This window comes from Lycorma delicatula, chromosome 8 (assembly GCF_047948215.1).
Source record: "Lycorma delicatula isolate Av1 chromosome 8, ASM4794821v1, whole genome shotgun sequence".
NCBI lineage: Eukaryota > Metazoa > Arthropoda > Insecta > Hemiptera > Fulgoridae > Lycorma > Lycorma delicatula.
Genome location: NC_134462.1, coordinates 98439145 through 98454897, shown reverse-complemented (window position 1 = coordinate 98454897; position 15753 = coordinate 98439145). Strand labels below are relative to the sequence as shown.

Below are 15753 nucleotides of genomic sequence, written 5' to 3'. Positions count from 1 at the left end.
TCACTTGCAGTGTTATAATGGCGTTCTCAGATTACGTCTGCAAGAAAAAATGTTAGGAAAGAATTATTTAATATTTATTACATTTCTGTATAGATAATTTGGCTAACAATGATTTCACTTTGAACAAATGTAGATCGATTATTCTGTTCCTGTTACTACTCCTAATAACTTAATCTTCCCTTGCTCTTACATTATTAGTAGTGATCATAATGAAATACGGAGCAATCAGTGCTATAAGTAAGAAAGTAAATAAATTTTATTGAAATAAAATATTAAATTAATTTAAAAAATCTAATATGGTCATCAGACGACTTCCTTGTACACCTATTAAATTACGTATACACACACATTTTTTGCTGCACTTCATTTAAATTGATTTTATTTGAAAGTGAGGTACGATCCTCCAATTCTGTAATAAAGGAACAATTACACAATTGCTGAAATATTAGTCTTTATTAACAAACATTTATACAATTATTAATTCAACAATCTTATATGAAATATTAGGATAGAGTAAAAGTTTCTTTATTATTCTTATTATTAGATCAGTATTATTTGTATCTTCGTGAGTTGGTGATTAACAAAAGTTTTTGATTTCTGGTGTGTCGTATAAATAAAAGTTAATTAAACTATTCCGTTTAGTGAATACCGTGTATACTGGTTACAAATGTTAATCTCAACCTTACGGTGTAAAATATTTAGTTTTTGTTATTGGATTATTTGGTGAGTAATCAAAAATGAAAAAGAAACAATCATACAGGAAAAAGAAAGATAACATGAAGAAATATATCTTTAAAAAAAACAAGAAGATGAATGTGAACGGGAAAAAAATGTTAAGAACAAGAGAAAAATAAAAAAAATTAAGAAAAGATGATAAATATAAAGAGGAAGAAAACGTTAAGAACAAGGAAATACAATGATGTCATTAAGCCCCACATGATTCTCTTCAGACCCAACCAACTGCCAGGTATTCTTCCATCGATTAAGAACTCTTAGAATGTAACTGTCATTAAAAAAAATGTTGAATGGACTTTCTATGTTGTTGGTATATGTAATTAAAATGTATAATTTTCTCTTAATCTCTTAAAATAAAATACTTCCACCTATTGTATATCACAGAAGCTAGAGCTAATAAAAATTTCTTTGTCATATTCGTTTTTCTCAACCCAAAATTAGTATGATTTAACTTGTGAAGTGAAGGAAACATTCAAAAAAGAATTTTTTGTTGGGCAGGGTAATTATTAAATCAATATGTTTAAATTTTTAAAAAAATGAGATGAAGTCTGATTTGAACTGATGTGCCTTCCCTAGTAAGATCCAAATATTTCATTAATTAAAATTTTATTTGGCTCTAATTCTGGAACTAATGAAAATAAGTACCACTTGTGTTATATCGTTGAAAAGCTCTCAATGAGGACTTATTACTGCAGTTAAGAAAAAATCCAAAATCCAAATTTTTGGTCTTTTTTGGACATGTTTGGTTGTCAATTGCAGTCAAAAGGGGAGGTGCACAACTAGATGTTACAACAGTCCTAAATCCAAAATTTCAGCATCTTAAGGGTAAACCTTTTTGAATTATGTGATTTATGTATGTACAGATGTCATGCCAAAACTAGTCAAAATAGATTTAGGGATGGTCAAAATGGATATTTCTGTTGAAATCTGAAAACTGAAATTTTTTTCAAATAGAATACTTCCTTTACTTCATATGTTGAAATAAAAATTGAGTCGACCTATTTGACTCAAGATTAAGAGCTATAATACTCATCAACAATAACACTTTGCTAACAAAAAGAGAGAGAAAGAGACAGAGGAATGATTGCTTAACATAAAAGTAAAAAATATTCTAACGGGTATATAATGTGTTGGGGAAAAAGTTTCTTCATATTCTCCTGGTAGATGGCTTTAGGATCGAATAATTCTGGTAATATTAATCAAATCTAGCAACACTTGTATACTTTTGAAAGGTGACATATTACTCAATATTTTTAGAAAGATTATGATTTCATTAGTTTATTTAAAAGTTACTGCCTCTTGGTAATGAGTGAAAATAAAAAAAAAATTAATATAAAAAAGTTTGTAAAATTTGAAATTTTATTGCAGAAAAGGGGAGAATGTAATTCAGGCTGATAAAAAAAATTTGTGATATTTATGGACTTATGTGATATCAGTACGTGTGGAACGTAGCTAGTTCAAGCATTTTCAATCTGGAAGAGTTTTGATGTTGATTCACTTTGCTGTGGTTGCCAGTGACTGAAGAAGTCGACAAAGTAATGAGAAAATTAAGTAAAACTGGCACATTAGCGTTTGTGATATCAGAATGAATTAAACATCTACCACAAAACAGTTTTAAACCATTGAAGATGGCTAGATATAAAAAAAGACTAGATGTTTGGGTGCTGCATGATATAAAAATTAAAAATTTATTGGATTGAATCTGCAAGTTGTTGAACAAAATTAAATCTCTTTTCAAACGACCTGTTATGATGAAACATTGTTCATGTGCAACAATAATGTATAGATAAATTCATGGACCAAAGCTAGGTAAAGTTCCACAAATGGTGGCAAAGCCAAAATTGATGCCAAGAAAGAGATGCTTTATACGCGGTAGGATTAAAAAGGAATTGTTTACTCTGAGCTGTACCTCCCAGTCAAATGAATGAGTGTAACTTCTGCTGTCAGCGACTGGAAAGATTATGTAGAGTAATGAAGATAAAGTGACCAGAATCTGTTGATAGGAAAGATGTTTCTTCTACCACAACAATGTCAGATCTCAACATCTTTGCCCTATGAAAATCGAAAGAGCTTGGCTGGGAAGTTTTGATACATTCAGAACTTTACTTTACTTTAGTACTGACTTGCACAGTTAGATAACTGTTTGTTTGCATCTCTTCAAAACTCTTAACAATATAAAGTTAACTTTAAAAGGGGACTTTGAAAATCACATCACAGTTTTTTGCTCTGAAAACACTGTAGTTCTACATCAGTGGGATTTTGATTTTACCAAAAAAAATGACAAACGGTGGTCAAAACAAAACAGCACACATTTGGTTTATAAATTTGATTTGAAATATAAAAATTCTTTTTTTTTGTATTATGGGCATCAACTGGTACATTCAGTTCATCAACTGGTACCTTTTGCCCTAGTAGAAATTTATAGCATATGAAAAATGCTATGTCTGACCAGAATTCAAACATGGAACCTCCAAATGAAAGGCCAAGACGTTACCACTGCTGGGGAAATTAGCTAAAAATATCGTGGTTTATTTTTGCATTAAAGTATAAAGAGATATTTTTCCCAACCTACTATTTCTCAATTAAAACTAAACTCTGAGGTTATATATTAGTTAAGCTTTCTAATTTTTTTCTACGGTTACCATGATGTACTGTTTTCTCTGTGTTGATATGAAAATGAATAAAGTGTCATGTATTTATTATTTGAAATTTTTTATAGTTTAAGGAAGTTGTTACACTGCTGATATTAATCTTGTTTTTTAATTTTTTGACTGTCATATACAGATCTATGTCTGGGAATGTCAACAAAATTGTTTATGAAAATTAATCAGTAGTCTGTGGGGTGATTATCTTCCATTTGTTTTTATATTGTTTGTGCTGCACGTATCATATTACATTTAATGATCATGTTTATAAACATATTTGATAAAAATTTGCCCACGATTAAATGAATAAGAATCATATAAATTGTTGCACATCTGTCGCTACGTAAGAAAGATCATAAATAAATTTTATGTAGGTGTAACAGTCATAATTCTGGATGTATCTTAATAATAGTACAAATGAATTTACCATTCAGTAAATCAAATGGTTTACACAGGTTTTAACAGAAAAGAATGATAATAGCATTTTAATAGAAATTTTATGAATGTGTCCAGACATGCATATGAAAGTTAACGGAAGTTCTAATAGCCCAAAATAAGAAAAATGTTATGGTTTGAAGGACAAGTGCACGAATTGATTATGATCAACATTAACACCCTTAAATTGTACAATGTTGTCTTATTTCTTAATATATTTTTCATTTGTAATCTTTTAAAATGGAAAATGTTTACTGGTCCTAGCTTCATTATTAAAGGGTTAAAATAAGAAAAACATGAGTTCATTTTTAAAAATGAATTATTACTATTTAAGCCTTTAGGCCAGAACAGGCTTGCATTACTTGCTGGTTACTTTAATATTATGGTCATGGGAAAGAAGCTTTTGTTTTTTAAAAATTGATATATTGTCATGATGCTTGTGTTTAAAAATTATATGGACCTTTTCTAAATACATATCAGTTTAGATGATGTAATATTAAAAGGACTGAATTTTTTTTCCATTTGAATTTAGTTTGGTTCTACATCTGCACTGCAGAGCTGCGTGAATTCCTTTACTCTCTGCTGTATATCCAGTTAATGAATTTAATGGACATCAGGAGTGGTTGTCTGGTTTCTACTCTTTAATTTGTTGTGAAAGTTTTTTCTTGTATATTTTATATCTAAAAAGCTGCATTATGATTTAGTTGTGTTATATCTTACATACGTTTTTTTATTTTAATGGCTGTAAATTTAATGATTGTATTAAATTTGAAATTTTTTTTCTTGTTTCAGACAGCAGTGCTCAGCTGGTCTGGGCACGATTCATTGTTGATGAAAGCAGGCGGAAATATGGCTACGGGACTGGCTCTCAGTGGCCCATCAGTTGTAATCAATACGGGTGGAATGAGACGACCTCCGCATGCTCCGACCAGTGTAGTCGTGGCCAATCCGTTGCTGGAATCGACCCAGCAGAACGGTGTCCGGATCTTAACCGATATTAATGGACTTGCTCACTCTCAGCCACAACCACAGCCGACACCACAACCCCCAACGGGACGTCTGCACATAGTTCCTACCAGCAACGCTGCAGTTACATTAACCGATCAGCATAGGCTACAGATTGTTAACTCTCTCACCGAGCAGCAAAATAGAGTTCAGATAGTGTCCGGTGTTCCAAGTTCCAGTGCTACAGCAACTGCTGCAATGTCCGTTACCGAACAACAAAATAAAGTTCATATTGTTTCCGGTGTTCCAAACTCTAGTTCGTTATCGTTAACCGAACGACAGAACAGAGTGCAAATATTATCCGGTATACAGAACTCTAACGCTATGTCGCTAGCAGCAGCAGCAGAACAACAGAATAGTGTGCAAATAGTGTCAGGTGTACAGAACTCTAATACATTATCGGTAACTGAACAACAGAACAGGGTTCAGATCGTTTCAGACGTGCCGGATACAAATTGTCTTTCATTAACCGAACAGAAGAATCAAATACAGATCTTATCTGGTGTCAGTGTCGGTGTGGGTGTCCAAACATCTAATGCCATGTCATTGACCGAACATCAGAATAGACTACATATAGTGTCAGGTGTAACTGCACCATCATGTACTGTATCAGAACACCAGAACAGAGTTCACATCGTATCAGGTATTGAGACTTCAAGTCCTGATCCTCAGTTAATGGCCAGACCCAACTCAGAAGGTAGTTTAGAACAGAACAGGGTACAAATAGTTTCCGGAATTCCCAATACGGATTCATTATCCTTGACTGAACATCAAAATCGAGTGCAAATAGTGTCTGGTGTCCCTAATTGCGGTAGTATGTCGCTTGTTTCAGGCATGCAGAATACTAGTTCGATGTTAACTGAACATCAGAATAGAGTTCAGATAGTATCTGGAGTGCCGAGTTGCGGTATAGCATTAACTGAACAACAGAATAGCAGGGTTCAGATAGTGTCAGGTGTTCAGAGTTCAACTGGAGGCATTGCTTTGACAGAACAGCAGAACAGTAGTGTGCAGATTGTTTCTAATGTTCCTTCAACAAACACCGTGTCTAATGTGTCATTTACAGATCGACATAGAGTTCATATAATGAAAAACTCTTCGACACCTGACCACAATAGAGTACAGATGATGTCAAATGTAGGTGACCAGCAGAATAGAATTCAGATTGTTTCTGCCATCCAAAATCCTAATGCAATATCAAGGACTGAAAATCAGAGGGTGCAGATTGTGTCCGGTATACCGAATTCAACATGCAACATAGCAACACTTTCGACTGGTGAATCCCAAAATAGAGTGCAGTTAGTAGCGGAAATGCCAGGTGGTGCAACGGTTCCTGTGAATGAAGTTTCTGGTAGAGTGCAAATAGTGACAGGAGTTCCTAGTGTTTTAGATAATAAAGTATCTGTCGCAACTAGCACTCAGACATTACCACAAATAAATGAACAAAGGGTGCAATTACTGACTAGTTTACCTAATTCAAATACAGAACATAACCACATATCTGTTGTTACAAGTACCAGTCAGTGTGCGGCCGGTATGAATTTAAACGATCAAAAGTTACACATAGTTTCCAGTATTCCAGCCAGTTCGGCCAGTGTATGTTTTAATGATCGTGTACATATAGTCACGAGTATGGGCAATTGTGAACAGAGTCGTGCGCTTTATATTAGTGATAGTGGTGACCATCATCAGCAAAAACTTGTTCATCCGTCATGTATCATATCCAGTGATCAGACGCGAAGTACTCATTTTAATAGTAATAAAATAATAAATCAAAGTAAACCCATCTCCCTCAACCAGTATTCATCACAGCCTTCTCAGGTCCCATCCGTTATTAGTTCCACTCCTTCGCCTCAGTCACCTCGTAGTGTCGGTGGAACCAGCAGAAGTCCAATTACAATCCCACCACACAGTCCCATTCCTAGCACTGTATCAGTGAGTCAACAACAACAAAGACAGACTTTTGCAAATAGACCAAATTTAACTGTGGTTCCATCTCAACATTCACTGCCTTCTGTTTCTTGTTCCTCATATCAGCAACATTCTTCAATTGCCATGCCTAGTGGTAATAACAGTATCACAGTTACTACTACTGCATCATCATCACAGACACAGTGTGTAGGCACTGAAACAAGCTTAACACAAAATTTGTTGCCCCAGATGAACAGCAGTTATCACTTGTCATCTTCTCAGATCAATAAACCGATGACAACAGTAGCATCAACTAATCATTTGGTCGACTCTTTAGTGCAAACTACACAATCACATCCAACCGTCATAACATCTTCATCAAACTGTCAATCATTACCTGTAATAACAAAGTCTGCTTCGACAAATATAATAAATCGACCTCAGCCACATCAGTTGCAGCAACAACAGACTTTAACGAGACAATCTAACAATAGTAATAGTAATAATAATAATAATAATAATAGTAGTAGTAATAGTAATAATAATAATTGTAGTGCTTTACAGAATTCATTTCTTGAGAGTATAGCACAATCGCATCCAAGTTTGGTCATAAATAAATCGCCTACACCTCCTGTATCAAAACCAGCATTAAAGCCGAAGAAGTTGCCAAAGAAATCAGCAGTAGTAAAACCTATGATGATAGAAGACAGAGTTCAGCCTCATATCACATCTGTTGTATGTTCAACGGCAATGACGGCTGTCACCAGTGAAAAAGAAAGTAATACAGAGCTTCCTAGTTTAGTTCCGATCAGTTCACCAGACAACGCATTACAACAACCAGGTTGCGGGGGTGGAAGTGCTAACAGTGGTGCTAATGTTGCCAACACTGGAAATATGCAGAGGGTGCAGACTATTCAACTCACTCCTCAGAAACAACAAGTAAGTATTTTGTTTTCATTTTATATAGTTTACATAGATCACATAATTACATTTAAAATAACTATTTGGACTACCACACACAAATTAAATTAATTTGATTTTTGTTTTGGGAATCGTATTTACTTCAGTTACTATTATGTTATTGCTTTAAAAACCTCTAAACCTCCATGTTGAATGGTATGTCTGCTTACTTTTAGAAGGTGGCAGGTCATATTAAATTACATATTTTTTGTTTCAAAAGACGCTGTTTCATTTAGATGGATTTGTAAAAATATCACTAGTTATAAATCATTTTTTAATTAGAAATTGCTTATTGAAATTAAATTAGTGACCATAGAAATGTAAGAGAAAAAATGACATAAATATGATACCATAGTATCTTTTTTTTTAGGATTCGATACTGTCATTTATTTTCCCTGATGTCTCACCGCCAGCATAATTTGAAGTTTAGTAAAAGATCATCCCTTTTGATCATCTATTTACTAATTGCTCTCAAATGGCACAGTTAATGTGCCATTAACTGTATAATAAAATAACAAAATTGTTATTTTATTCCATTCTTTTGTTCATATATTATTGCATTCTTATTTCATATTTTGCCACAGTACTATTTGAAAATTCTTTAATTAGAAATTTTTATTTTTCTAATCCTATGTTCTAAATTAATGAAGTGGCTGGGATGTTATATACTTATTTCAATGTATTCTGTAAAAAATTAAAACTGATGCAATAAACAAAATTCAAACAAAAATATTATTAAAAAAATTTACAAAAATCAGTTAAACTTTGTTCTCTAACAGACTATATCCATTGTAATTATTTTAAAGTAATTCAAACAGCACAACATATTGATGCATACAAACATTATTTAGTAACTGTTATCCAATCTAATTTATATGTTTCCTTGGAATCTTACCATAATATTTCATTTCAAATAGCTTCCTGTACCAGATGAAAGGTGAAAATTGATTTTTGTTTATTACCTGATTTGTATTGATTTATATATAACAACTGAACAATTTGGTTAGACAAGAGATAAATATTAAAGATTAAAAAACACGACTGCCGAAAAAAAACATTGTTGACAAACATTGCACTTTTTGTTCTGGTTTGGTTCCATCATGATTTTGTATACTAGCAAATACCCTGTTTGAATTTTGTAAGTCGGAAGATTGGTTGTGAATATATAACATTTCTGAATAATCTTTATATATCACACCAAGAGTGTACCTTATATATGCAAATGTAAGCCTTCAGCCTACTAACAAATACCCTGAATGAATTTTTTAAATCGGTCGATTGCTTGCAAAGATATTATAAAAGCACCCCAATTGATGATGATGATTGGTCTAGCCTCACACGAGGTGTTTGCATCACCTTGCCACTCTAGCCTCACACTCACTCCCTCATGGGAAGCCCATTGTTATTAAATTGAAATCTTTATTAAACAGAATTTTTAAAAATTCGTTTAATATTTATTTTATTTAATGTAAATTTAATTCTATTATTTTTGTAATGTTATTAATTTGAATCATTGAGTTCAAACCCAGCTCACGCAGTGATAGAGGCTCACAGTTTATTAATGCAATTAAAGTTTATACTTCAACTGGCAAATCCCCACTACTACATATATATTATATATATATACTATATACAGTAGTATAAGGTATGTAGTTTAAGAGAAATAAAAAATATTTATAAAGGTTTTAGGATAAATTTTTTTACAATGAAACTGTCTTTACTTTAGAGATAACCTTTTGTATTATACAATTTACATTCAAAAGTATATGTTAAAAACTGTATCGACTGAAAAATTTTATTTTAGTGAGCATAGAATTCATGGGTTATTGTGATTATCGTTATTATTATTATTAAAGTTGCAGATATTACATGGGATGGCTAAAATATAATGTACAATCAATCATAACTTGGAATTGAAAAGAGATGATAGTCAAATGAAATGTATTTGATAGTAAAGTTTGCTACAAAAATTTACATTTAATTTTCCACATAGTCATCGTTTACAGTTACACATTTCTCCTGACGGTGAACCAGTTTTCTCATTCCATTAATGCAGGAAAATATTCAAACATTCATTTGAAAATATTGGAGAATTGGAATAAGCCAGAAAATTACAGAGGCATTTCACCTGTTAACTGCGTTTGCAAACTGTATGACCAAGTACTTATTGATCGGCTAGCAAGTTGGTTAGAATATGATAACCCACTAAAAAAATCAGAATGAGTTTTTTATGCCCAGGTGTTGCACAGATAATATATTATTATTTGGATCAATTATATTTTTAATTATTAATCTTAAAATTAAGAAAAATTTGTTTTATTTTCTTAAATTAAAACAGTAATTAAATCAAGAAATAAAACTTGAGAGAATTACTCTCCAAGGTTATTTAACAGGTGAAAACTAATGAAACTAATGATTTAACAGGTGAAAAACCTTTTATCTTAAATTTCTCTTTGGAATCGCTGAAAATATCATGATCTTTATTGTAAATACAATTACATAAAGGCTTGAAATTCATAAAAGAGGTGAATAGAAATGTTTATGAGGGATTGATGGATTGTCCTTTTTGATTATGCAATGGAACACTTAAATTAAACAATCTCATGAAATTTCTACTTTATACAATAATAAAATTTATATATTAAAATAATGTTTGAACTGTTGTGTTTAACTGTTAATATTGTTAGTAAAATTGTGCATGAGTATTATAGTTAATAGTGATTCTTGACTTTGTTAAACTAACGATTGTTGGATTAAAAACATATCGTATTAAGTATAATTTTTTTATATCTTGGAAATAGAACACTGAAATATAGCACTATTAGTATGTTGTGGTATGCAATGCTATCTAATTATTCTATGTTCATCTATGATAGCTGCATTGTTTATTATAAACAACATTAATAAAACTGTGCTGTGAAAAGAAAAAAATAGCAAACAATTCTATCCTCCCCATCTCTCCACCACTTTGCCTACCCCTCAAGAAAGTCAAATCTGAAGGAAAAATAAAGCTTTACTTAGTCTCTCTATAAACAGATAGAAATGAATGTAATTCATTGCTTTCTAAGCTAGTAGTAAATGAGATGTCAGATTGATAGAGTTAACCTTTTTTCATGTTCTTTATTAAATGCCTGATAGTGTGCCTTTTTTATTTTTTAAATTTAATTTATAACCATCTCTTACAGAAAATGATTTGGTAAAATATCAGATCAGTTTTTTAATTAAGCTTTGAAATATAATAAGAAAGGTGGGAGTAAATTTTATTGAGTGTTATGACAAGCAAGAATAAAGCTATAAAAAAATTCATTAAATATGAATATCTTTGTAAGTGTAGCCAATATGCGGAATATAGAAAATTGTTATGTAAAAAATGAAAGGAAAGTTGGAATTCCTTTTTTCTCTAACATTAAGTGGTAAAGTGTAAAAATTATAGGCCTAAAAACCTTTTTTATTTTAATTTAGACTGAATGAAGTTTTCATTCCCGTATAAATTTGCCTAGAATACCAGTAGTGGTTTAAAGGACTTATTCACAAAAAGGATAAGTGGAACTTTTAAGTAATTAATTTAATTAAATTTAGAAAAACAGAATATTTTTATAAATTAGTAAAGGAATTTTGGTCAGTTTGTATGTTGGATTAACCTCCTTGTTTGGTTTCAAGGTTATTGACCGGTTGTCCTTGACAGTGCTCATTTAATAAAGGTACTTACTTTGCCATGACACAACAACTTCACAGGATACATGTGGGATTTAGAAATTCCAGAGTTAATTCATATCAAATTCAAATAATTTAACTCCTTACTATAGATTCACTAACTGAGGATCGCACAGGGATGATTAAATTTAATGAATTTTTTAAAACATATCAACATCCAATTTTTTTTAGCATTGTATCTTTTCATAACTGTAAAACTTTTTAGAACAATTTTTTTTTCTGATACCTTAGAACGAATGGATGGTTCCCAAAATATATTGTTGTTTGTGATTGTTAAGCTATTTGATAGTGTCGTGCTGTAATGGCCCTCAGATCTTAAGGAGTACTGTTTTTGTGATGTTGAAGTGGACTATTTAAAATTATATTTCAGCCCTGATTAATTATATTACCTTTGAAACTTGATTTGTTTATGCTTTGATGGGCACTGTTCTGTTAGTTTTTGGTACACCTCATTCCTAATTTATATAAATAACTTTTAGAGTTAAATGCCGATAAAATAATTCAGTTTCCTGATAGTATAAATTATTGCTTATATATTTTACAAATAAAAGACCTTAAATATATACTAAATCATTAAAAATATGTTTGCGAAAAATCAATTAGGTCACATGTGATTTATTAATCACAGGATATTTTTATTAAAATATCCTTACTTATATTGTGAAATACGTAATTGATAACCATTTTTAATTATTAACATTACCTTCTTTTGATATCAATATACTTACCCTATTGCTCTATCAGTGCCTTTTCAACATGTTTCTCCTAAATTTTTTTAGCAGAAGGTAAACAGGTGAAAATCACTTGGGGCTATTTAGTTGATGTTCAAGCTACTGCCCTAATTCATCAATTCTCTCCATTTTTATTAATGCTGCATGAAATCTGGTATTTTCATCATGAAGTAAAACTCTAATCAGTAGCTTGGACACACACTTTGAATTACAGCTCAAAAAAACAAATAGAATTTCACAATTCAATGCAGCATTCAAATTATCACCTTACTTCTGGAACAGTGCCCTTGAGAATCTCAAAACCCTGTAAGCATGATATTATTAGCTGAGGACGTAACTTTGAATCTCTTTCTTGAAGGTAAAGAATAACAATTTATAATCTATCTTCAGTCATAATTATTTTAAGTATATCTTTTTAACAGACATAGCAAAAGAGATGTTGCAAGTTTAGGCCTGTACAGTTTATTTTTTGGCCACATTCTATATACACATCATGAGTACATTTTTTGGAAAATTCAAGGATCATGAATTATGCTGTAGGCTAAATCATGATAACACACTATTGAAATAGCTGTGCTGTCTATTAGACACCCATCAGACTGTTGGCTTTGTCACATCCTAAATAAGATGATCCAATCGGTCTTCACCTGTAGCTTTTGGGTATCCTTGAGAGAATTTATTGACCATGTAAACCACTTTATATGATTACAAGTACTTGACATAAATAGGAGGAAATATTAATACCTTTGTAAAAAGCCCTTTTGACAAAAAAAGTATAATTACAAGCTGCTCTTCAAACACAGATTCTTTCAGTATTTTTAAACTAACCTGTGTGCATATGTATTTGATATCTAGTCTTGACTGCTAACTGAATATCAAACTGGATACACGGCCAACTAATGGTATTTTTAGAAATTATTTCTTACTAGCAGATCCGGCAATGCTTTGCTATTGCTATATTTGAGTATATATATATATATACAGATTAAATGAACAAAATTGAAAGTTTGATAAAACATTAAAAACTGAACATTACGGATCTTCATAAAATTTAATCTTTCACTTTTCCCTTTTTCCCCTTTTCCCTTTCCTGTTTTCTTCCATTCCATTTCCCTTTATCTCCTTTTCCATTTCTCCTCCCCTTTCCCTATCCCATTTCCCTTTTTTCTATTATCCCTGTTTCCAATTTCCCATTCTCCTGCGCATAAATCGGTCAAGTAGTTTTTTTTCTATAGCGAACATTAAAAAACATTGCCTTTTATATACATAGAAGAAGAAAGACAGTTTATATATTTGTTTCGTAATTACCTCGACACCAGTGATACCTAGCAAGACCATTTTTCGCAAAAATATTTTGTTTCATGTAATTAATATATATTCTGAATATGAACCAAATCGGACCATAATTGCAATTTTTCAAAATATCTCAACCCCAGCACCATCTAGCAGGTCCATTTTTTTCAGAGGTATTATTTTCCATTTTAAGTAACACATATTCCGAATATGGGCCAAATGGGACAATAAATACAATTTTTCACAATATCTCGACCCTAGTGCCACCTAGCGGGTTGAAACTAATTCAGAAACCTTTGCGGGCATAAGCACAACAACTCAACAAAGTTCCATCGCAATCAGATGAACGGTTTAGGAAGGCACAAACATTCATTTTTATATATATAGATTATTATCAGTTATTTTTTGAGTAGGTCTATTTACAGATTTTTAGTGTAATAGTTTAAAGCTTAAATAATTTAAGTACTTTTACTCTAAAGCACATTTGTTTTTAAATCACTTTAACTTTTTAATTTTTTTTTTGCGGTCACAGTGGACCACTTCAGTCAACCCTGGTTCGTCTTTCTTTTTCTTTTTTTTTTTTCTTAATTGCTTCCCAATACTTCATTCTGTCAGATCTTGCTTTTCTGAGTTCTTCTGAACAAATCCTTGTTGTTTTCTTTTCTTTAATTTTAAATCTGGAATTTGCTTCTTATAGAATTTTTATATTGTCAGTTTTGTTTCATAAATCTTCTATTGTGATCTAGTTCTTGCATATCTTGTTTAATTTCGGTTATCCAGATCAGTGTTTTGAACATTTTCCAGTATTTCTCAACCAGTTTCCTGACAAGCCTGTTCGGTTCTGTTCTTATTATGTGTCCAAAGTAGGAGATTCTTTTCTTTCTAAAGAAGTCTAGAGCTGGTTATTTCTTTATTTGTAATAATTTCTTTATAATGTAAAATATAGTTTTATAAATTGTTTTTATTTTTATAGCATTTAAAAGCAGTTCAGGGTCAGATAACGTTGCTTACTAATCGTAAATCTAGAACATCTTCTGAGCAGGCTGCATTACAGAGATTGTTTGCTGAACAACAGAAGATATTATTATCTGGAAAATTAATTACAACAATACCTGGACAGCATGCTCAAGGATTTTCACTCGTAAGTATTATAATACAATAATGAATGCTTGAATTCTGTTTTAAAATGTACATTGTTTTGAAACACCAACTATTGATTTTAAAATTCTTTTTCTTAAAGTAATTGACCATACCACTTCTAAATATACAGTCCACTATCAAATTTAACATTTCACTAACAATTTGAAATGTTGTCAAGGGGACTGATTTCATATAATGTTCACTTTCTGCACATTAATTTGAATTAGTTGAGATTTATATGGACTCATAAGGATAGTGTCTACTACTATACTTGTAAGGATAGTGTTTACTACTATCCTAGTATGACCCTAGTAATAGTGTGTTGGTGACCCCCTAATACCATGTAATCAAGCAAATGATATTTAGAAATACAGTAAATGCCCACTATAACAGACTAATTAGGGGAGGCCATTGTCCGTTGTTGGGAAAGACTGTTGTATCAAATTTCAAGTATTAAGTATATTTAATATACATCTTCAGGCCTACACAGTACATTTATTCACATTTCATTATTAAATACCTTATATTAATACTATACTTAAATTAATAAATTTGAATTAATTTTTTTATTGTACTTCTATTACTTAGTCCATGCTTAGATCGAAAGCCAAGACAAAAATACGTAAACACAAAGAAAAAACCAATTTTATTTTATTATGTACACAACTACACACTTCACTATACAATGATAGTTCTAAAATATTGATTACGTGAATTGAAAAAAGAATTATATGTGTACAATGTTTGATTTAGTCTACTGACGTGAAGTTGATCTAACTGGGAAGTAAAAATTGTCAATTTTTAATTTCTTTTATGACTGGGTTTGCTTCTTTGTAGTAATAATTTCTTTAGACCATCTAAAATTTTCATAATACAACTGCACGTTTTGTTCCTGTGATAAAACAGTGTATGAAATTATTGTATCAATGTCATCATGAACACTAGAAAAACTAGGTTTTTTAATTGCTTCCTTTCTTTTGCCTCATCATTTTCAGTCCGCAGAAAGACTTCATCAATTATCTCTTTGTTATTCGTAATTCTGTATCTGGGATCAGTATTGCCATTTTCCAACCATTCTTTCGTATCATATTCAGTAACTTTTTTCTCCTCTTCTAAAAAACTGTCAGAAATTCTCCCACTTCACAAAAATATTTTTTCAAATCATTTTCAAGATTGTCATTATT

The 15753-nt window shown here is 31.3% G+C and overlaps 1 protein-coding gene across 1 annotated transcript in view; it reads left to right on the top strand.

Annotated features, from left to right (window-relative positions):
• The window catches only part of LOC142329317 (uncharacterized), a 92468-nt gene that overhangs the window by 55821 nt on the left and 20894 nt on the right, over positions 1-15753 (top strand). The window contains exons 15-16 of the mRNA XM_075373801.1: positions 4608-7670; positions 14403-14570. Coding sequence (XP_075229916.1) covers positions 4608-7670; positions 14403-14570 — 3231 coding nt within the window. The remainder of the gene's footprint in view (positions 1-4607; positions 7671-14402; positions 14571-15753) is intronic.